Source organism: Nicotiana attenuata, chromosome 6 (genome assembly GCF_001879085.1).
Source record: "Nicotiana attenuata strain UT chromosome 6, NIATTr2, whole genome shotgun sequence".
NCBI classification, from domain to species: Eukaryota; Viridiplantae; Streptophyta; class Magnoliopsida; order Solanales; family Solanaceae; genus Nicotiana; species Nicotiana attenuata.
In genome coordinates, this window is record NC_031994.1 from 35,750,171 (window position 1) to 35,774,224 (window position 24,054).

Here is a 24,054-nt window from a genome sequence, read left to right on the forward strand (position 1 = left end):
GCTCTGTTCGGCTCATCATACTATCAAGGATCATCCAATAAGAATTATTTTCTTCTTTACTTTATTTTAATTATATTATCTGTCATTGAATTTATTTTCACTTCTCCATCACATTGCATTAACAAAATTTATATCTTTCGGAAGGAATCGGTTGCTTGTGGCCCGTCACATAAAATTAATTGCTTTGACCTTGAAAATTATTTTTTGGATTAAACAAATAGCAAGAAGAGCAACATTCTCCGCGATTGACAGTGACTTAGTTTTATGGAAATATAATAGAAGGAAAACAAAATTGATCCGATATACTTTATATTTTTCCAATCTATAATACTGATCTTTTTTTGTTCCACTTCATTTGATTTCGTTTATATTTATATATTTTGGTCAAAGTTAAAAATCCACATTCAAATTATTGTCTTTTAAGCTTCAAAATATGTAAATTTCAAGCAAGCGAAATAAATTGATAGGAGGAAAATGTTATTGCGAGGGAAAGAGAAATCGAGAAAATTAAGAATTATTCAGGCGGTGGTATTTGTTGTTTCAAAATTAGCGAATAGAATAGAAGATGAGGAAATAAGAAAGAGGTGTGAGCTACTTTGTCTGTCCCACATCGGTAATAGAAGAAGCAGAAGAGAGGCATGAGTCTTATAAAACCAGAAGCAGGGCAATTGTATGAAGTATCTTTGCGCTTGGGGCAATGACGCAGCTAGTGAGGTTCTAACCGAGGCGCGTCTATTGCTGGTTGAAAACTATTTCCAAACCCCCTCTCCGGTCTGGGTTCGCCCCTGGCCGTTGAGAATTTTTGGAAGGGCTCCCTTCGGGGTTAAGCCCTACAATCCATAGTTCTAAAAAGTTCGCCTATTCTGCCTTAAATTAGCTTCATCTGTGCTGCGAGCTCTATGTATAAGCTCAGTGTCAACTTAAAAAAAGAGTAAGACTGTATTTTTTCCCCGAGTCCAAGTTGACATTAACTGTTTCAGAAATATGCTCTCTTATTTTCTTTTTGTGATAAAGGAACATTCGGTCCGAAATTGTCACCTGGTAAGATTCCTTTAAATCATCATAAAAAAGGACATCAATCGATTATGAATGGGATCAAGATCCATTTGACTCAACTTAGAGCATAAAATCCTGTGGTTCTCAACCTCTTTGTAAACAGGCACACAGATGGATGAACAAAACTTTTGACCAGGCAGACGAGCTTTATTCACAATCACTTAGAATATGGTGTGCTATCCCCTTAGGCAGTTCAAATTCTGCAGCAGTTGGATATATATGAACCAGAAAAGAACATAGATTTTCCAACTATAGGACTAGAGGTTTGAGAATGCAGCAGCTCTGTAAACTAAGTGGTTAAGAAATCAATCAAAATCTTGGCGGATGCACTCTACGGATCATTTAAGCGACAACTGCATTATTGGTGTAATCACTTTATGGTTGCCTTTCTTTCTTCTTGTATCATGCCTGGTGTTAGGTCCTGCGTAATCATAATCTAGCACTGCTGCAACTTTGTTTGATTTTCTCGGATGCAACAACATAATGATTAATTAACAACTTTGAACTATTGAGTATATAGTCTAAGAAATTTTGTTAGTACTCGACTATTATTTAAACACACACTCCATGTTCATGAAGCTCTAACCATTTGCTAATCCCTGTAGGTTCGATTCAATATGTGTGTTTGTATAAAAAAAAACATTCTACTCCGGCGTTTGCCCATTTTCGGGTTGCCAACAGTTCTACTCTCTAATTTTATGGATGAGTAGGCTTCGCTCCACTTTTCTAGCTTCAGCTTTTTCAATATCAGCTTAGCATATTCTCTTAACTTGGATTTGGTAACAGAATTCTTCTTCTTTTCTATTTTTTGCGCCTTTTCCCCCCTTTATAGAAAATGAATAAAAGATGAGCATATAAATTTCTTTTTATGTTTTACTACAAATAAAATTATATAAGATTTGCCAAGAGAAATTGGTCTTTGACCTTCTTCTATAACATAGGCTAAACCCCAACGCGGCATCAATAACAAAAGAAAATGATCCTGATACCAAAAAAGGGCACTTGAAAAAACAAGTGACTCCCAATTCCTTGTAATGTCATTGAAGTTGGTGACATTTCAATATCATACTCTTCAAAGACAATGAATACACTATTTCACAATTAAAAGAGCAGTCCTTTTAAAAGGTTAGAAAAAACCTGTAGTTTAACAGTGGAAAAAGGAAAGAATACATGCTATCATGTGTGCACGATATTTCTAATACTGACTTTTAATAAATGAAAAAATTTGTAACAAGAGACGTAAAATATGAAAGAAGTCTGATGGAATGCCTCTAAATAATGAGCTAACCCCACCACAAGTATATGCAAAAGAAATGAATGAGATGCTATGTAATTCGACTATAAAACAGATGCAGCTGATTCCGACAAAGACGCGGACGGACCAACTCAAAAAAAAAAAAAAAAAAAAAATATATATATATATATATATATATATATGTGAGAAAATAGAAAAGAAGCAATGGCTGAGTATCAAGACTACCAAAACTTGGGACTTGTACACGCTGACCCTTGAGGAAGATAGGAACACCAGGACCTCCGCATTTCTTGTTAGAGCACCAGGTCAGACCCACAAGAAAAGAGATGAGCCAGGAACCTTGTTTTCTTCAGTAAATACATGAACATTCCCTCCCAACCCCAATATACAGCATCAGTAACATCACATTCAGTCTAAATGGAAGGCCCTCAACTCCCGAGCAATCACCATGACCCACCCCATCGCAAAACAAAATAACCCCGCCGACGGTGCTGGCACACGTGTCTGACAACTTGAATGCAAATTTCTTCCATTATCAGAAAATGGCAATGACTTGACACATGAATGCAATCTCGGATCTCAACTCGACACAACTACATGCACGCAGGGACATGAAAAAAAGAAAAAGTATGTATCAAGTACCCACAGCTTTAAACTGAAATGGCACGACTAATCGCCATCTGGGCCCACTCAGCAGATTCCTTAATCAAATGGTCATCCGACGACAAGCATTCATTCAAAAAGTCTTTGCTTGATACTGATTGTTGAATTAAAGAACCAGCATTACTGCCCAGAGTATCCGCTAGATCTCCCAGAACTCCAATAGCAGTCCTCATTACCACATCGTCCCTGAAATTCAGGAGAAGAAAGGGGGTAAATCCAGGAAATCAGAACATCAATGACCTTCATAGATAGAGGAAAAGAGAAAAGTAGAAGCGATCAAGCAATACTTACATGTCTTTCTCCATGTAAATACTATCCAGGAATTGAAGGATATGAGGTGCATAGGGAATCAACAGTTGGGTTTTAGGTGAATTCTTGAAGCTCTGAAATATAGCGGAATAAGCCTCCAAGATTCCATTTCTTAGAAGATTCGTGTATTCTATCATCTCATCATCAGCACCAGATGTGTGGGCTGACAGCTCTGCAGCACTCTGGAGCATAGGCATTGAGTACATCAAGTACTTCTCAAAATTCTCTCCTATCGCCAAGGCTATGTCACCAAAGCACGAAAATATTGGTGGCTTTACAGAACGGTGTAGCTGGTTACTTGATAGGTCCTTGAGAAGCTGTGTCATTATACCATCACAATAAGGCAATATCCTATCCTCCAATGCTCTGCATACATCACCCACAACACCAATTGTGACTGCACAGACTTGGTACTCCTCGAAATTCTGAAGACCCATTTCCAGGTACTTGTAAAATTCAGGCATGTACTTGGCAAAGTCAGCACCAGTTGCATAGGCAAGTGCTCCAATGGCAAGCATGGCTTCCTCATGCACAGTAGCACTTCTACATGCAAAGACCTTGAGGAAAAGGCTCATGATCTGATCAGCATACTGCAAGAAAACATACTTTGTCGGCTCTGATGCTCCCAACTTCTGGATAACAACCTGTAAGCATCCACACAAAAGACCTTGCAACTCACTCTGCTTTTCTCTTTCATCAGATGAAAGCTTCTGAGCCTCAAGACTCTGGTGGAGCTCCATCATAATGACAGGAACTAGTTGCAAAACCATGGGGGCTGTTTCATCTGTTGAACACCTCACAACTTCATTCAGTGACTCATATGCAGCAGTCCTAAGTCGTGACTCACCAGCATCTTCTCTGTGCGTCACTGTGAGAAGGGATTGCACGATCTCCTGGAAAAAAGGTGTCAAGGGAGATGATGCACCCACATCCCCATACCCTTGGGAAAGAAAATAGAGAGCACCACATGCTTTTTCAGCAACATTTGGAGCATCCTTCATGCTCTGAAGTAGAACTGTAATGATCTGTTGACAGTTTGCTGGAGTAATAATGGGTATCTCTACTGTTGAGCCATGAAGAAATTCAAATATTCTTCCAAGGGTCCATGCTGTAGTGTCCTTCACATGGCTATTGGGATCCTTAGTCAATGCAGTAAGCATGAAACTTAGAGCAACATTAACAATGGGAATTAGCTTATCAGGTGAAGGACCTTCCAAAATGGAGCCAAAGGCATAAGTGGCAGCCTCTCTTTGCCTCCAGTCAGGCTTTGTAATATTCTCCTCAATGAATGGCATAACAAGAGGGACAATGTCATCTCCTACAGTCCTTGAGACCAGACCAAGGCAAGTGCCTCCGGCCATTGCAAGATTCCAAGCACCTTCATCCTGATCCTGGTCTTCTTCTTGCTTAAGAAGTGTCTCCAATAGCATAGGGACAAGTGCAGGGAGAGCCTGCTTGATGAAATTATAGCAAGGAACATCAGAATCTGCAATAAACTCACCCCCATAATCTTCTAAAATATCAATCTCCTCGTCACAGATCGAGCTCCAGAATTCAATGGCTTGAAGAGCAACAGGCTCTTCATCCTCTCTAACAGCTTTTGCTGTAATGCTAAAGATGTCTTGAATATAAGGAGCTAATTTCTCATAGTAAGTAGATGAAATCGAGACTAAACATTCAAAAGCAGCCTGCCGAATTTTGACTTCAGGAGACAGAGTGGCCTGACAGACAACTCTCATAATAAAGTCGCGCTCCATATCGTTGTTGAAATTTGCCTGAGCAAAACCAAGTGCATTATATAGTGCTCGGGTAGCAGCAAGCCTCACATCGTTGTTCCCTTCTTCAGCATTCATACCCTGAACTACAGCTGTAAGGATATTATTCACTTGATCCTGCTCCAGAACATCAGGGGAAACTTCTTCACATAAATACCCTAGTGTCTCCAAAGTAGCTTGCCTGACATGAGCAGGGAGCTGTTGATTTGACAAGAGTGACCCGATCAACTCAGGCCACTGCTTCTGAGGCAGCTCAATGCCAGCAACCTTGGCAATGACTTGTGAAGCAGTTGAACGAGCATCAGGTGCAGGAGAAGAGAGGGTCTGTAACAAGCATGTTTTAATTTGGGTCTTCACAGTCACATCAAGTGATAGCCATCTTTGGACAAGTTCATATTTCCTGTGTTGTTCCTTGGCATCCAAAGCATTTTTCAATATTAAACCTGCCAACTTGCGACTATCAACTGGCTTATCCTCACTAGCCAGCTCTCCAGACAGAGACAACAGAAAACCAGGAAGATTTTGCTCCTGAAACTGCTTCAATGTTTCTTCTGCATGTTTTCGCGCTGTTGAATCAACTGATTGTGCATTTAGAAGGAGCTGAGTGACTTCCATTGCCATATTGTTCCTGCCAACACATGAGACATCCCGTATGTATAAGATATATAAGAATGAACTTGAAGTAGTGCTATCATTAAGGGATCGCTTGGTTTAAGGTACTAAACAAATAATATTGGTATTGATATAAAAATCTTATTTATTTCACATTTGGTTGTCATTTGCATGTCCTACATAGATAAGACCGTGTAACTTAACAGTAAGTCCGTAGTCACTGTACCCTCCCATAGTGTGTTGTTAAACTAGTTCAAATGATATCAACATAAGCATATCTTTGTCCATCTTAAAATATTATTACGTCGTTTCATAAGATGCTTAAATAAATCCTTGCATCATGATGAAGAGAAGAGAGCTTTCTCTTTTCTTTCTTTTTTCTTTATATTTTTGTAATCAATAAGTCACAATGTTGCTTTTTCCAAAAAGTATTATTACCAAAAGAAAGTCCCTTACTAAAGTAAATGAAAATAAAATTAATTGTGATAAGAAAACATCATAGTGTTAATACCCCACTGCTCCAATTTATGTAACATAGTTTGACTCGGCACATAGAAAGAAAAGAATTTTTTTGAAACTTGTGGTCTCAAACATGCCATAACATTTGTGTGGCTTTAAAACTTTTGAAGTTTGTAGTTTTAAAAATGCCATAACATTTGTGTGGCTATAAAAGCTTCCCATTAAGAGTAACATGGAAAGTTTAAAGATTAATTATTTTCAGATATGAAATGTATCATTCTTTTTGGAACGGACTAATAAGGAAATGTCGCATAAACTGAAACGGAGGGAGTAGCTAGAAAATACCACATTCATTAGAAGGTGCAAGTAGCATACATAGAGGATAAAATGAGAGACAGTCACTTGAGATGGTTTGGTCATATCTGCCTTACGTCAACCACCAATTACATTGGTCCGTAGGTGTAAACCATAGCAAGCAAGGCTTATAAGAGGAGGTAGACCAAAAATTACATAAAAGAAAGTTGTCTCAAAAGGCGTACAATCTCTAGGAAACCATGCAAGCCTAACAATTAATAAGGTATAATGAAAGAAAACAATCTATATAGAGGATACCAATTAGAGGAATTAATTTTTAGTTACGTTCGTACATTTAATTTAGGTCCAATATTTCCTAAGGGACTTTTAGTCTTGTCAGAGATTTATATGCCACTAAACAATATAGAGAAACCTCTAGTGCTTTTTGTTTTTTATTTTATCATAATATTGGACTGAGATAATCTTAAATAGAGCGACACAGAAGATGGGGATTCATATAGCCAACCCTAACTTGCTTTCAATCAAAGTAGTAGTACCATTGAATGTGAACGGGGCACGTTAAAAGAATAAAGCAGCATCTACAGAGCCCAATCAGCTCAAATAAGAAATATTGCATCAATTGGAGAACGATGCCAAGCAAGAAATTGCAGACACGGTTAAATAGCAATATAATAGGTTCACCCCAGCTGTTACAAATCGCTCCTTCAAACTCACATAAATAAAGATAGATTGGAAGTGGTAAAATTTAAAGAATCTTTTTTCTTTTCTTTTTTTTAAGGTTTGAAGGACCTTAAATCATATGGCTTAGCAGCACCTTCTGCGAAGTAATTGTAACTAAAGCAAAGTTCTATTTATGCACACAAATAGCAACAGCCAATTGTTGGTGACAAGATAAGGATAACAGCAGAAACTTGGAGTCCACAGAACTGGAACCTTACATTTAGAAGATTTTTAAATGATTGGGTGGTAAGCAGAGTGACTGACTTCTCTAGTATGCTACACAACTTCAGGGGAACCACAAAACAAGAGGACTGAAGAAGAAGACATGCTGGTATGCGACAGGAATAACAATGGAATATTATCAGTAAAATCAGCTTACAGGATTTTAAACAGAAGTCACCAGCATTTTGGGCCCTGGCACTGGAAACACATATGGAAGACGAAAAATACCCCTTAAAGTGAATTTTGCTGGCTAGTGGTGAAACAGGCTGTTCTGACACATGAATCTGATAGAGGGGATTGCCTTTGTGCTCAAAATGTTTTTTGTGTGGAATTGAAATGAAACAATAAGCCATCTCTTCACACTGTCAGGTTAACAGTAGATTATGGCAGTTGTTCATGAGCATGAAAGGCCTAATTTGGGCAATGCCTTGGAGAACTGATGAGATGTTGGCATGTCGGAATAGCTCAGGTATAGGCACAGGTCAAAGGGGGTGGTGGAACATTATCCCAGCATATATTTGGTACACAATATGGAGGGAGAGGAACTCAATATGTTTTGAATATTTGGCTAATCATGAACAGAGGAACAAGATGAATTGCATATTTTTGTTTTATTTTTTAGTGTAAGCGAGCTGTAAAGGTAGAAAAAAACAGATCAATCAAGAGATAGTGGTTCGGTTTTTTCCTAAGCAAGGACGGACGAGTGACGATTGGCCGGGGAGAGTCGTCTCAGTCTTCTTCATCTGGCCGCATTGCATCAATATGGATCCAATAACCCATTGGGTGTACATTCAGAGATGGATAAAATTGCTTCTTACCCTTATTTTTATGTAAAGGATCTAGTAGGTTGGGTAGCTTTTGCTAAGAAGCACTTGTACAAGATATAGTCCCTAGTAGATCTCATTGACTCCTTGTAGCTGTTACAAATTTGGTTTTTGTCTTTTTGGGGGTTTTGTAACATGTTACCCCTAAGCACAATCTTTGTGCAAGGGCTTTCCTTTTTAATATATTGAAATCTGTTACCTTCTCCAAAAAAAAAGGATAACAGCAGAATATAAACACTGACAAGACAGAAAAAAAGTTAATAGTAGCATGATTATCCGTCATGCAAAGCACCACCCAGAAAAGAAAATTAAAAGATCAAAATTCTCAGCTGCGAGTATAGAATTCATGAAAAACTGTTCAGGAGGAACAAGCCTTTTGCGTCTTTAAAAGAACCACAGAGCTCAATCAAACAGCACAAGTAATGACTTCAAGCAAATCCCTCACAGATTAAGATGCACAAAAAGCAGCTTAAAAAGCAATAGATACTGAAATCACGAACGAAAATAGGATTAATCGGATTCACTACATATCCTAGTTCATGTAAGTGCATTATTATCAACACCTCTAACCTCGTGAACTTCAAATTCCAATAGAATAACTGAGCATACAATTAGCCATACTAGATCTCAGTCCAAACTCAAAAAAAAGGAAAAAAAAATTATTAGTTCCTAACAAAAACTCAGTCCTAAAAACACAGTCAATAATAAGGATAAATGCAAATAAATGTGTTCAAGCACATAAAGCGATCAAAGTTCAAGTACTGAACTTTAGTTGAAGCTTAATATACAAAACTAAACAATCAATAAAGCTTAAACATACATTAGCAATAAATCGGTTTATAGAATACTAATAAAAATTTCTAGTACATTAAAAATTCTCGTTGATAAAATGAGCGAATTACCTGAAAATTGCGAACGAGATAGTGATAGCAGATTACACTCTCGGATTGAATAAATCAAAAACGGCGCCGAATTGAAACCCTAGAGAGAGAAAGTGAGTGAGAGTGGGGAAGGCCGGAAGGGAGAAGAGAGAGAAACAATGAAAGATCACGCGGATGGATGTTAAAGTCGAACTTGAATTGAATTAAGCATAATCTATATCTGTGCTATTGTTTTTTCTGCTTCTAATATAATTTAATAGGGTAGTAATCTGCTACGTGCCGGGACCAGAGAAGTTTGAAATCCAATTGGTTCCTTGTTTATATACACGCGCGGGCGTGAACAATGCGATTGGTGGACTAATATCTATTTTAGTTTTGTCAGGTTACTGCTTGTTGTTGTACTGTTAACTGGTTTACTTTAGCCGGGTTAATGAAACTAGTCAAACCTTATATTTAAACAATTGTTCAACTTGAAGTAAACACAACTATTACTACAAAGTATAAAGTAGGGAATTGGCAAAATACATAAGTTATCCCATTATAGATCAAATCCCTGTTACATACTTTTTGCGGACAAAAATTACTTTACACACTTAACCTTTCTATAGTGTAACTAGGACACACCTTTTTTATGAAAGAATTACAAGAAAATTCACATGACTTCACACCATAACAAAAAATGACCCATGTTTTTAAGTTTTACCCAACCTAGCTCATATTGTACATATTTTGAAATCACTAGCAAATTCAAAATTTGTGTTCTTACTACCATTGCTTCTAAAAGATATGGAGTTAAATGTGTGTTCTTACAATCATTGCTTTCATCTCTCTTCTTCTCACATCTTCTATATATGCTTCAAGGGGTCGTCCGCCATTGGTGCTTCTTACCCAGTGTCACCTAGTTGCAATGTAAGAAAATTAAAGAGTAGAAGTCCACCATTGAAGGTCATTCAAAGCTTTGCTTTCGAATATAGGTTTTTTTGAGTTTGTTAGTTGTTTGGATTGGATGTTGTTCCAATTGATTGAAAATATCAAAAGCAATTCAAAATTAAAATTTGAAGTGATTTGGAGTAGATTTGAGCAAGATTTAAGTTAAATTTTAGAAAAGACGCAAGGAAGAAGACGAAGTCAGTTTTTTATATAATTATGTATAATCTTGTATAATAGTGTATATGAGTGTATAAACACATCTTATACACCTTTTTACAAGTGTCTGTAAATGAACTTCTTCCACGATTTTCAGTTGCAATTCTTGTTCAAAACAGTCCAAATCTTCATTAAATGACTTCAAATTTTATATACAACCTCATTATACTATTTCTAACAAGTTTAAATAACAGCCACTCCAATTTTCTCATAAAATCAAATTCTGAATTTAAACCCACATATTTAAGCTTGTTAAAAATCTAATTTTCACCATCCAAACGGATTTAATTTGTTGAACTAATATTTGAGTCACAGTTACTGATTCGAAAATTAACTTAAAAGCTTGAGCAATCTTTTTTAAAAATTAAATAGTAATTTCTAGAACCTATTGGGATTGGATGTTGAATCTTAGCCTATTATTTTTGGGCTAGTTGGTTGTAAATTGAAATATGGGCTATAAAATTAAAAAGTAGGGAGCTCAGTTGTTTTTAGGAATTTTTACCTCCTATAGCAATGGTTAACATCTTATTTATTTTAAATAAATACCATTTTAAAAAATTATATTCTATAGATACCTTTTAATGTTTATAGTAAAATATCTAGCTTTGGTTACCTCCTACCCCTAAGCCACTAGATACGCTATTCAGTTACACCATTTTCTTTCTCTCTCTACTTTGATACATGCCATTGTCTTCCCCCATTCCCTGAAAACACGATGCTCAATCTCAAAATTCCTCTCACCTACCATTAGTCACAAACGGTGATTTTACCTGGTATACCACGAAGACTTCTCTGATTTTTTCCCTCAATCAACCCAAATGGAATCCAAAGGAGATGAAGCCTCCGATCGACGCGCATAACACATCAAACCCACGAACCTTTCTCAACTTCCGTCATCTTCAATACAAGATTCAAGCTTTAACAGAGTCCTTATTCTGCCACCAGAACTCATTACTGAAATACTCTTAAGGCTTCCGGTGTAATCACTCTTGAAATTGACTGTTGATGGTCTACTAGTAGAGAGAAGAATCCTCGAAACTGATATGCTACGTCTTGCCATGATTTTTGCTCGGCTACTGTACAGGATGCGTGGGAACAGTGAGATTCAGGGTTTTTGCTCGACGGCAGATTCGCCGAAAATTAGGGTTTGTTCTTGAACAAAGACGACGGAGTTTGGGGCTGAGCAAATTGATTTTCTATTAATATATTTTAATGTATTTTCAACGTATCACGCTGTATTTTTATGTATTTCATTGTATTCATTGTCTTTTTTTCCATTGTAATTCAATGTATCTCGCTGTATTCCATGTATTTCATTGTATTCACAGTCTTTTTTTTCATTGTATTTCAATGTATCCCGCTGTATTCTATGTATTTTATTGTATTCAATGCCTCGCTATATGCCATGAATGTATTCATATATTTTTTTAACTAATATAATTTATGTATTCACATGTATTATATAATTTCTCTGAAGATTGCTATGTTTTTGGGGTATTTTTCGGTTGAGAATCTTTTTTATAACTGAAAATACAAAATTTGTGTGTTATAATTGAGTTTGTTGAGTTATATTAGGAGTCTATTATGTTAATTGATTCACTTTCCGTTTAAAAATAGTGTAATCCCTTTTTTCACGACGTGAATACAGTCGAATATAGTCGAATACAATAATCTGTCCAGCTGTAATCCCATGTTACACGCCATGAATACAGTCGAATACACTCGAATACAACAACTAATTAGCTTGACTTCCTTGATTCACGCCTATTTTTGCTACTGTATTCATGAATATAGTAGCTTAAATACATCTAATATATCTTATAACAACAGAAAACGTATCTACAATCCGTAATATAGCAAATGGTATCTATAGATAGCTAATTACCACTAAAAGATAGTGTTTTATGAAAATTTCTCTTGTTTTTATGAGAAATATTCCCCTTTCTTATTACGTGGCAAACTCGTGATTTGCACGCAAAAAGAACGCGTCAACACTTTTAAAAGTGTATATCTAAGTGGCATATGTCAAAAATTATATTATATCTTTTTTTTTTGCCATCCCTGTTGTCTTCTTCGTTGGACCCGTCGTCCCCTTTTCTCTTCTCCATGATTTTACAGTCCAAATATGATATCACTTGGGCTCCTAATTTTCAGAAACTTCTAGAAAATTAGCAGTAAATTCGATGTTCTTAGCGATTGGAACAAATTAGCAGCTGAAAATAATGGTGCTGTTAAGTTGGATTCCGGTGATGCGACATCATCGTGGGCAAATATGTTGCCGGAGCTGCTATTAGAGATTATAAAACGAGTAGAGGCTTCTAAGGACCATTGTCTGTGTATACGGTCAAAATCGAGGAGTATGATTTTGAAGGATTAAATCGAGCTATAGGCCCGATTCCGAGAGACTCGAAGTGGATATCGTATCCGTCTAAGGAACACCTACCTCTGGCATGGACCGCATAGAGGGCAGCATTGTCTCGAAGTCAATCAAGAAAGAGCGAGAATTTCTCAAGGACACGTGGACTTGGGCATTAATTATAGGATAAGGGTTGTACAAAATGGTACAAGTCCATACTAGACCGTTATACACCTGTACCAATAGAATCCTTTACTTTTATTAGGGAGTTCTCCTCCTATATAAAAGGGACCCCGATCATATTGTAAAGGCATCGGATCATTCATTGCAATAGAACATTCTTATTCTTCTTGTTTAACGTGCTCTCCAATTGTTCTTCAGCTTTATTGCATTTACTTTATTGTTCATACTTTATTGCTCTTAGCTGACCTCGAGGTCCCTGGATAAGTCAAGCTCGAGGCCCCCTACTGTTACAACAACACTGATTTGGTTCTTTATTTCCCCTTACTTAAGCTCAATATTACTTGTATAATCACTAGTATTAGAATATATCACGTATCTTTAAAACCACAAAATATCTTTAATTGTTAAGCTCATTTTTCGAGGTAAACAGTTTGGCGCCCACCGTGGGCTAAAGATAATAGTGATTATTTTAGTACTAATTTTCTGATAACATACGTTATTCTTCACACTTTTCTTGTCAAAAATTATTTGATTTCAGGCTTAATCATGTCTAGCTCTCAAAACGCACCCGCTCACGACAGTGAAGGACTTGGAGAAAACAACGGCATAGGGCTCGATGTACCACCCGTAAACCTTGAAGGAGTGCCAAACGTGGAGCTAGTTGATATTAGCTCCCACAACGCACTAAACACGGACGCAGGCACAGACCCCGCAAGGAATGCACACAGGGAAACTCGAGCCGGAGGTGATAACTAGGGATTCTAGTTCATTTTACACTCTTTTTTACTTGAGTTTTGATTAAAAATGTATACAAAATAGTCCCAAAGGCTTACATGTCGTACTTGTTTGCAGGGTTTGGTAAAAAGATGACAATTAGTCAAAACCAGCTCAAAAAGGAGTGAAACATGCACAAGTACCAAGGACAAATCCAAGCACAGTTGAAACAGATCCACTGCGGCCACAATCCATTTTGTGTGGTCCGCAGAGATGAGATTCAGAGAGATGCAGTTTTTGGTAACTCAAGCACTGCGGCCGCAAACCATTTTGTGCGGACCGCAGTAGCCTAACCGTGGCTGCAAATCATTTTATGCGGTTCGCGGAGATGAGATTCAGAGAGTTATGAAAAATGGAGATTGAAGCCAGCGCGGTCCGCAAGCCATTTTGTGCGGACCGCATTGAAGCCACCCCAGCCGCGGTGCATTTTATGTGGTGCGCGGTGGCCAGATTCAGAGAATGCAGAATCAAGCCAAAAAGCCTCAGCGCGGTCCGCGGTGCATTTTATGCGGACCGCATTACCTCGTCAGGGGTATTTTTGTTCATAAAATCCGGCCTAGTATAAATACTTTCTTTTCACATTTTTAGGTCATCTTTTGTAATCTGACTTTGGGCTGAGCACGTGAACTATTGTTTTGTTCCATTTTGAGTAATTTGTAGCTACTGCTGAACCTTCATTATCTTAGTTTGTAATTAAGTATTATGGGTTATTCTTCATCTAATTTCTTATTTTCTTCCATAATTATGAGTAGCTAGACCCATTAGCTAGGGTTGTGGCTCAACCCTAATGTGGGTATTTGATGGGTCTTGTGTTTTAATGCTTAGATGTGTATGGGTGGTTGATATTTGGATTAATTTGTATTTTGTATGTTGGATTAGTGGTTGCAAACATTAATTTGTGCCTAAGTGACTTGGGCTCTTCTTGAGAAAGACAGCTGAAGTCCAGGAAATCAGTCCAACAAAAAATTGGGTCGTACTCAAGATATTGATAGCCCCAATTAAAGGGTTAAATCTAGAGATAGTAACACCTCACTTGAGCCTGTATTGCTTGCTTAATTTCGACAGCCAATTGGTCTTGAGAAAGTCAATTCGGGCAAAGTCACTCAAGCTACCGAGAGGTATAGAGTGAGTAGTGTCGTGCAAATTGCTATATCGCGATCCCAAACATAACATCCTTGCCTTAGAGTTAGGAACCCGTCAAGTATTCACATAGGGGGAAGTCGCTTCCCTAGTACCTCGTTACCTATTAGACAACCCTTTAGCAAGTATTCCTAGTTAAATTTAGCATCTCATAGTATAAACAAATAGAAGTAATCACAAGAACAACTATGATTGGAAGTGTAATTAAGAGCATTGCACATTGCTAGTTTAGATAGGAATCCAATTCCCAAATCTAGCCCTCTGTGGATTCGATCCCGACCTATTCGGGTAAAAGTTGCATCGACCGCTCTCGCCGCTCTATAGTGGTGCAGGGTTGGCACCGATCACCTTTTTGGCGCCGTTTCCGGGGAGCTAACGGTTTTGGCTATCTATCTAAATAGTTTTGTATATTGTTTTTCTTTCCTTCTGTGATACTAATCTTTTTGGTGACGCCAATCCAGGTACAAAATAGCGGCAAACAACAACAATGAACCTCTTGGAAATGTGATTCCGGGGGAGGAGGTTGATGACATCGGCGAGGATGAGATGCCTCTTGTACCTCAAGGACAATGGAGAGGCCGCCAAGCCAATGCTAATCCCAATGATAATATTCTAGACCCTCCCCCACCACCTCCAAGAGTGGCCCCTCGGGTGCTTCCCAATCAAGGATATGCTAGTGCAATTGTCCCATCCCGGATCCGGGCGGGCAATTTCCAAATTACCAATGTGATGCTGACCTTGCTGGAGCAACGAAGATATTTCACAGGTGCTCCCGATCAAAATGCTTACAAGCACCTCAAGGGCTTTGTTGATACATGTTGGGGGAGCAAGCAAACCAACGTGTCCGAGGATGCCTTGCGGTTGAGACTATTCCCTTTCTCTCTTCGGGGGAAGGCACTAGACTGGCTGGAGAGACTCCCCAACCATTCCATCCATACCTGGGATGAGTTGGCGGATAAATTTATTGCGAAGTTCTTCTTACTGGGGCACATGGAAACTTTGAGGGATGAAATCTTAGCTTTCAAACAAGAGCCTAACGAACCACTACATGAAATTTGGGAGCGATACCAGACCATGGTTAAGGAATGCCCTAACAATGATATGACTGAGGCAATGATACAACAGACATTCTACCGAGGCATTAACACAACAAACCAGTGCATAGCGAACCAATTAGCTGGGGGCAACTTCATGAACACGCCGTATGATCAAGCTTGTAAAATTTTGGATGAGATGGCGGACACTTCTTCCGCTTGACAAAGTAGAGCAAATGTGCCACAGGGTGACCCCACGGTCATTCATTTGCACAAAGAGCTCCACGATCATGGGCAGGCAATAGCAAAATTGATAACAACTATGAACCAGCTAGCAAAGGCCCAGTTACAACAGGTTCAATCTCCACGACAAGTTAATGCTATGGAGGGTGTCAACATGTTAGTGAACAAAAGAAGACAAAGAGGGCAACAGAACCAAGGGAATTCGGATCAATACAACCAAGATAGTGGTGGTTTCCAAGATGATAGGTATGAAGAGCAGAATGAAGAAGTGCAATACGTGAACAATTATCAAGGCCAAAGGGGCAATTCTTCCAACCAACAGCAACAATGGAGATCCCAAGGCAATTGGGGTAATCAACAACAAGGGAATAATAATTGGGGTAATAAACGACAAGGCAACAATAATTGGGGCAACAACAATCAAAATCCTAATTGGGGTAACCAGAACAACAATCAGAACAATCAAGGAAACTGGGGTAACAACAATAGCAACTGGGGTGGAAACAACAATCAGGGTGGTTGGAACAATAATAATCAGGGAAATCGGGGGCAAGGCTTTCAAAGGCCCCCGATGTATCAGCAACCGAGCAATCCACCCCCATTTCCATCCCAAGGGCCTAGTTCATCCAACAATGACATCGGGAGAATTGAAATGATGTTTGAACAGATGATGAAAAATAATGCTGACTCAGATGCTCAGTTAGCATCCCACAATACTTCAATCAGAAACTTGGAGGTTCAGCTAGGCCAAATCTCCCAGTCCTTGAATACTCGCCCTAAGGGGGCTCTACCTAGTGATACAGTAGTCAACCCGAAGGGTGGGAACCATACTGGGCAAGCAATGGCAGTAATTACAAGAAGTGGACGAGGCGGTGATGTGAAGGCCTCCAAACAAAAAGAAAATTTGAGTGATAAAGTTAAGTTGCAAGAGGATGACATCCCTTTGGTGGTTGAGAATGTGATTGATGAGAACGTGAATGAAGAAGTGAGGATTGATATCAAAGATACCGAGGTGGAAACTCAGAATGACGTGAACCCGTCTAGGGAACACGTAATAGACATGCCAGAAGCGGTTGTGCCTAAAGCCAAGGCTCCTGTGCCAAGGCCACCTCCACCCTATCCTCAGAGGTTCGCAAAGCAGAAAAATGAGAACCAGTTTAAAAAATTCATTGACATGATGAAAAGCTTATCCATTAATGTGCCTTTGGTGGAGGCTTTGGAGCAAATGCCTGGCTATGCTAAATTCATGAAAGATTTGGTGACGAAGAAAATATCCATGGACTGTGAAACTATCAAGATGATCCACCAAGTTAGTGCTATAGTGCATTCATTGGCTCCGAAGTTGGAGGATCCCGGTGCTTTCACCATTCCTTGCACTATTGGAAGTGCAGACTTTGCTAAAGCTCTATGTGATTTGGGGGCAAGTATCAACTTGATGCCCTACTCAGTTTTCAAGACTTTGGATATTGGACAGCCGAGGCCGACTTCCATGAGGTTGCAAATGGCAGATAGATCGATGAAGAGGCCTTTGGGTATAATAGATGATGTTCTCGTCCGGGTGGACAAATTCATCTTGCCAGCTGGTTTTGCGATTCTCGATTGTGAGGTTGATTTTGAGGTACCTATAATTTTGGGAAGACCTTTCCTTGCTACTGGGAAGGCCTTAGTTGATGTGGAAGCAGGGGAACTCACTTTTCGAGTGGGCGATGAAGAAGTGGTCTTTCATGTGTGTAAGTTAATGAAGCATCCCAACTGTACCGAAGTGTGCTCATTTGTGGATCTTGTCACGACAGTAATAATTGATGATACTAGTGCAATGATCAATGTGGAGGACCCTCTAGAGGCGGTTTTGTTGAATCATGATGTCAATGAGGATGAAGGTCGTGTGGAGTGTGTCAATGCTTTACATGGAATGGGCTCTTACTCTTATGAGGCTCGGAAGCTATCTTTGGATCTTGAGAATAGGAAGACTCCACCAACAAAGCCCTCAATCGAGGAACCTCCGGTGTTGGAGTTGAAGCCGTTGCCTCCACACCTCAGGTATGAATTCTTAGGCCCTAGTTCAACTTTGCCAATTATTCTTTCCTCTTGTCTTACTAACATGCAGGTAGATGCCACATTGGCGGTGCTCCAAAAGCGGAAGAAGGCAATTGGATGGACTTTAGCTGATATTCGGGGAATAAGCCCCGCATTCTGTATGCACAAGATTATTCTTGAAGATGATGCAAAACCCTCCTTGGAACATCAAAGGAGTTTGAACGAGACAATGCAAGAAGTTGTAAAAAAGGAGGTGATCAAGTGGTTAGATGTCGGGGTTGTGTACCCCATCTCTAACAGTTCTTGGACTTCGCCGGTGCAATGTGTGCCGAAGAAGGGTGGTATGACCGTGGTGACCAATGCGCAAAATAAACTAATTCCTACCCGGACAGTCACCGGATTGAGGGTGTGCATGGACTACCGCAAGCTGAACAAAGTGACCCGCAAGGATCACTTTCCATTGCCTTTCCTTGAACAGATGCTTGATCGACTTGCTGGGCGTGCCTTCTACTGTTTCTTGGATGGGTATTCTGGGTACAACCAAATCTTGATTGCTCCGGAAGATCAGAAGAAGACCACTTTCACTTGTCCATGTGGAACCTTTGCTTTTTCTAGGATGCCTTTTGGGTTGTGTAATGCACCGGCTACATTCTAGCGGTGTATGATGGCCATTTTCACCGACATGGTGGAATATATTTTGGAGGTGTTCATGGACGACTTTAGTGTGGTGGGAGACTCATTTGATGAATGCTTGAGGAATCTTGATAGGGTGTTGGCCCGATGTGAAGAAACCAATCTTGTGCTCAATTGGGAAAAATGCCACTTCATGGTGGAGGAGCGAATAGTCCTTGGTTATAAAATTTCAAAACATGGCATAGAGGTGGACAGCTAAAATAGAGGTGATTTCAAGGCTTCCTCCCCCTACTTTTGTCAAGGGGGTTAGAAGTTTTCTTGGGCATGCGGGGTTCTACCGGAGATTTATCAAGGATTTTTTGAAGGTAGTGAATCCTTTGTGCAAGCTATTAGAAAAGGATGCCAAGTTCGTGTTCGATGAGGGATGTATGCAAGCATTTGAACTTCTCAAGCACAAGTTGACCACCACTCCTATTATTACCGCACCCAATTGGAGCTTGCCTTTCGAGCTCATGTACGACGCGAGTGATGTTGCGGTTGGGATAGTTTTGGGTCAAAGAGTGAGTAAAATGTTTCATCCGGTGTACTACGCGAGCAAAACAATGAATGATGCCCAAAGGAACTACACGGTGACTGAAAAAGAGCTGTTGGTTGTTGTGTTTGCAGTGGAGAAATTTTGGCCGTATCTCATGGGCGCCAAAGTCATAGTGCATACCGATCATGCGGCTCATAGGTATTTGATGATGAAGAAAGATTCCAAAGCTAGGTTGATGCGATGGGTCTTGTTACTTCAAGAGTTTGATTTGGAAATTGTGGACCGGAAAGGTAGTGAAAACCAAGTGGCGAACCACTTGTCCAGCTTGGAGGAGGAAGGGAGGCCGTGTGATGGCCTAGAGATCAATGATACATTTCCCAATGAGCAACTACTTTCTGTGTCGATGAATGATATTCCATGGTTTGCGGATGTTGCTAATTTCCTTGCGACTGGTATAATCCCATGTGAGCCGTCTTCTAACCAAAGGAAGAAGCTCAAATGGGATAGTTTGGATTTCTATTGGGATGAGCCATACTTGTTCAAGATTTGTACCGACGGTGTGATCCGGAGGTGTGTCCCAGAGGAGGAGCAGTTGAGTATCTTAGAGGCTTGTCACTCCTCTCCCTATGGTGGCCATCATGGCGGGGCGAGGACAACTTCGAAGGTTCTTAGTTGTGGGTTTTACTGGCCAACTTTGTATAAAAATGCAAGTGAACTTGTGAATAGGTGTGACGAATGTCAAAGAGCGGGTGGAATTTCGAAGAAAGATGAGATGCCTCTCAACACCATTCTAGAAGTCGATATTTTTGATGTGTGGGGTATTGATTTCATGGGCCCATTTGTAAGTTTATGTGGGAACACATATATTCTAGTGGCGTTTGACAATGTTTCAAAGTGGGTAGAGGCCGTGGCTTTACCTAACAATGAGGCCCGGAGTGTGGTTGCGTTTCTCAAAAAGAGCATTTTTACTAGGTTTGGCACTCCGCGGGCAATCATAAGTGATGGGGGGTCGTATTTTTGTAATAGAGCTTTTGACACTTTGCTTGCAAAGTATGGTGTCAATCATAAAGTTTCTACTCCTTATCATCCTCAGGCGAGTGGCCAAGTTGAAGTCTCAAATAGGGAAATCAAGAGTATATTGTCAAAGACAGTCAATGCAAATAGAACCGATTGGTCAAAGAAATTGGATGATGCCATATGGACTTATAGGACTGCATACAAGACTCCAATTGGTATGTCTCTGTACCGGTTGGTGTTTGGGAAAGCTTGCCATCTTCCGGTTGAGTTAGAGCACAAGGCCATGTGGGCTTTGAGAAAGCTGAATCTTGAATGGGATGTGGTAGCAAATCTTCGTGTGAAGCAGCTTAATGAACTTGATGAATTCCGATTCCATGCCTACTCCAGTTCGTCCTTGTACAAGGACAAGATGAAGTACCTTCATGACAAGTACGCTTGTAGCAAGGAGTTCAAAGTGGGTGATTTGGTTCTCTTGTTCAATTCTCGGTTACGTCTGTTTCCGGGAAAGCTTAAGTCAAAATGGAGTGGACCTTTTGAAGTGTTGCTTGTGACTCCATTTGGTGCACTTGACTTGAAAAACAAAAATAGTGAGATCTTCAGGGTTAATGGGCACAGAGTCAAGCACTATCTTGGCAGACAGCCACGTGGTGGCAATGATCCATCTCAAGTGATTTGATGGTAACCTGCGTCGTGCCGCGACGTTAAATCAGGCGCTTCTTGGGAGGCAACCCATGTGTCTTTCTTTTTGTTTTTCTTTGATTTTCTTTTTAGTGTAGGATTTGTTGTTGGACTAACTAGTTGTGAAATGTGTGTAGGATTGTTTTGATGCAGTGCAGGACCAAAGTGGAAAAAAATGCACTCTCTGAAGTTTGCACTGCGGCCGCACAACATTTCTTGCGGCCGCAAAGGCCTTAGCGTGGGGGCAACAAATCAATGCGGTCTGCAATGTTGATTGGTGCAAAATGATGGTCCTCTGAAGTTTTCCACTGCGGCCGTAATGCATTTTGTGCGGTCCGCGGTGGACCACTGCGGCTGCAGAGCATTTCTTATGGTCTGCAGTGGTTGTTTCCTCAATGCTGCATGTTCTTGAGTACCACGAACCGCTGTGCCATTTTGTGCGGTCCGCGGTGGGTAGGTATAGTGGGTCCCAGGGTCATTTTCTATAAATAGGACCTCAGGGCTTCATTTACCCTTTTCCCTCTTTGCTCACTCAATAGTAAAAGTACTGTTCATTCAAGCCCTAACTGCACAAAAATTCAAACTCTGTTTCTAAATCATATGTGTTGCATCTCACTACTGGTAATTTTAATCTTCTCTTGGTTTTTAACCTTGGTTTATTTTCTTTTACTTCGTAGTTGTACTTCTTTTTCTTCCCTTTTCTTTAATTGTAGCGTAGGTTTTGCTTAATCATGTTTAAATTAGGGTTAGTTGTTGAAGAAAGTTGATTAAACACCTAGGGGATCAATAATGTGTGATTTTAGGCTAAAAAAGAGACAAATATTTGAAACCCTAAGTCGGTATTACTGTGCTTGGCTTCTCCGCGGTCCGCAATGCATTTTGTGCGGACCGCGATGCCTTACCGTGGCTGCACTACAATTCTTGCGGTCCGCGGTGCCTAGAATCAGAGAGTGGGTATTCTGACCCCATCTCTTTGCGGCCGCACTTCATTTTGTGCAGTCCGCGATGGCCTCTTGCGGCCGCACTTCATTTTGTGCAGTCTGCGGTCTGCAGTTCTGCTTTACATTTTCAACTGTCTGCAATCATGTTCTTCACTTCTTCATCTGGTACTAGGATACTAACAATAACAGAATGAATTCCACTTGCAGAAAATGGTCAAATCACGAGGCGGTGGAGACAAACAAAAGGGAAAAGCTGAGTCCTCCCGGGGCAGGGGACGAGGAATGATAAGATTGACCCCCCAAGCTCGGCAGGCAATTAAGGAGACCAGAAAGTCAATAAGGGCTGCTGATAGAGCTGCTTCCCATTCAGAGGGAAGTGAGTATTTGCCCTCCCGGGAGGCGTCTGATTCTGAGTTAGTGCCGGAGTATATGCCTGACTTCCCGGAGAGGATGAGATTGAGAGATGAGCCTACACCTCAGGGATCCCCCACTGCTCAAGCTTCAATTCCAATTTCTTCTGAGTCGTCTGAGGGCTCAACCGAGAGCGATGACAGTGCCTCTTCTACCTCACCTACAGCTTCACCACCCGGTGAGGATCCCGTAGAAGAAGAAGGAGGGGGTGAGCCCCAAGTAGGAGGGGTGCCAAGAACCAGAAAACCAGAAGCATGGCAAGATAGGTTTGTGAGTAAAATGGCCTATCACAAGTTCAGAGAATGGTGGCCCGAGAGGAAGTTGATACCTGAACGGACTTTTATCGATAGAGACCTCTTGCCTCACAACCCCAATGTGAGGAGGTAGTTCAGAGAGAGAGTGGGCTGGGACTACTTCACAAGCAATGTTGAGGATGCAAATGAGCACCTAGTCAAGGAGTTCTACACTAATGTTGCCCACATCAAAAAGGGCACGATAGTGACTAAGGTGCGAAATCTGATAGTGAAATTTGATGGGAAGACAATCAATGACTACCTGGGCTTCATGGAGGAGGATGAGACATTGTACTTAGAGAAGGTAGCATTGGGGGAGGATGCCCGTCCGTGGTTAGCAGAGTATTTGGCAATCCCAAGTACCACCCCAGCATGGTTGACAGCGGGAGTAAAAATTCTGAGGAGAACCCTGAACTTCGAAGCAAAAGGGTGGGAGACATTTGTATTTGTAGCAGGCTAGACCCCACCACTCATGAGAACTTTCTTCCTATCTCCCGGGCAATTCTAGTAGCTTCTATCATGGCAGGGTACCCGATTAACGTCGGGAATGTGATGTCTAGGGTGATCACACGGGTGGTCAATGAGGGAGATAGGTCGTATCCCTTCCCAAGTTTCCTGACTATGTACCTGGATGACTTAGAGGTGGAAAAGAGGAGGTTTGATGTGAAGGTGAAGCCAAAGGCTCCTTTTTCCTGGTACAACCTACAAAGTGATGACAACCCCAAAGGCAAAGATCCGAAAGGCAAATCCACTGTTTCTACTGGGCAATCTGAAGAGCCAGTAGTAGTGGCAGCTCCTACTCAACCTGCTTCAGCTACCCCAGATATGCCCCCAAGACCCTCAGCTGCCCCAGATATCCCCTCATCTTCAGCCTACCCGTTGACTGCCCACCGCTTGAACCAGACCCCTGCCAGTATCGACAACTGGATGCAAGTAGCCACTTCTAAGCTGTCGGTGCTATCTACCTCGGTGGAAGCCCAATCTGTACCACCTCAGCCACAGGTCTCATAGTCAGTGGAGGACACTCTCAAGGAGCTTCTGGACAACTAGAAGAAGCTCCTGGAGAACCAGCAATTAATATTGGACGCTGTGGGTTCTCATGGAAAAGCATTGAAGGAGCTCACCAAAGAAACAAAGAAATTGAGAAAGACTCGGGCATCCAAGGAGTCGGTGAAAGATTTGAGGGTAGAGGTGGAGAAATTGAAGGCTGATCAATTGCCTTTGGACTTTTTATTGCATGACCTTGTTCCAGCAGCCCATCCTGAGCCAGAGCAGGAGACAAAGAGGCCATCAAAGAGGAGAAGGGTGGTTCCCCGTGCTGATGATGCTGTGATAGAGTTGGAGGAGCCGCAAGGAGGTTCCTCTAGCCATCCTCAAGACCCAATACAGGCCCAGGTCCCAGTGCAGACACAGGTTACAGGGATCCAGTCACAGGTTCCCGAGCAGCCCGAGGACCCAGGGACCCAGACTCATGATCTGATGCAAACGGAGGGCCAATAGGGAGTTTTCTCTTTACTCTCTATCTTTTATTGAGCTTATTTT

The 24,054-nt window shown here is 40.7% G+C and overlaps 1 protein-coding gene across 1 annotated transcript; it reads right to left on the reverse strand.

Moving 5' to 3' along the window:
- On the reverse strand, nt 2,238-9,313 carry LOC109226831 (importin subunit beta-1-like). The gene is made up of 3 exons (XM_019391709.1): nt 9,113-9,313; nt 3,266-5,686; nt 2,238-3,160 (listed from the first exon to the last, which is right to left on the reverse strand). Exons 2-3 carry the CDS (start codon nt 5,677-5,679, stop codon nt 2,962-2,964), a joined length of 2,613 nt encoding a protein of 870 aa, XP_019247254.1. The 5' UTR covers nt 5,680-5,686; nt 9,113-9,313; the 3' UTR covers nt 2,238-2,961.

Bases quoted from the DNA above. Each gene is read 5' to 3' on its own strand.
- LOC109226831 (XM_019391709.1), bottom strand. From the start codon at position 5,679: ATGGCAATGGAAGTCACTCAGCTCCTTCTAAATGCACAATCAGTTGAT. The intron at 3,161-3,265 runs GTAAGTATTGCT...CCTGAATTTCAG, and splicing joins ATTTACATGGAGAAAGACAT to GGACGATGTGGTAATGAGGA.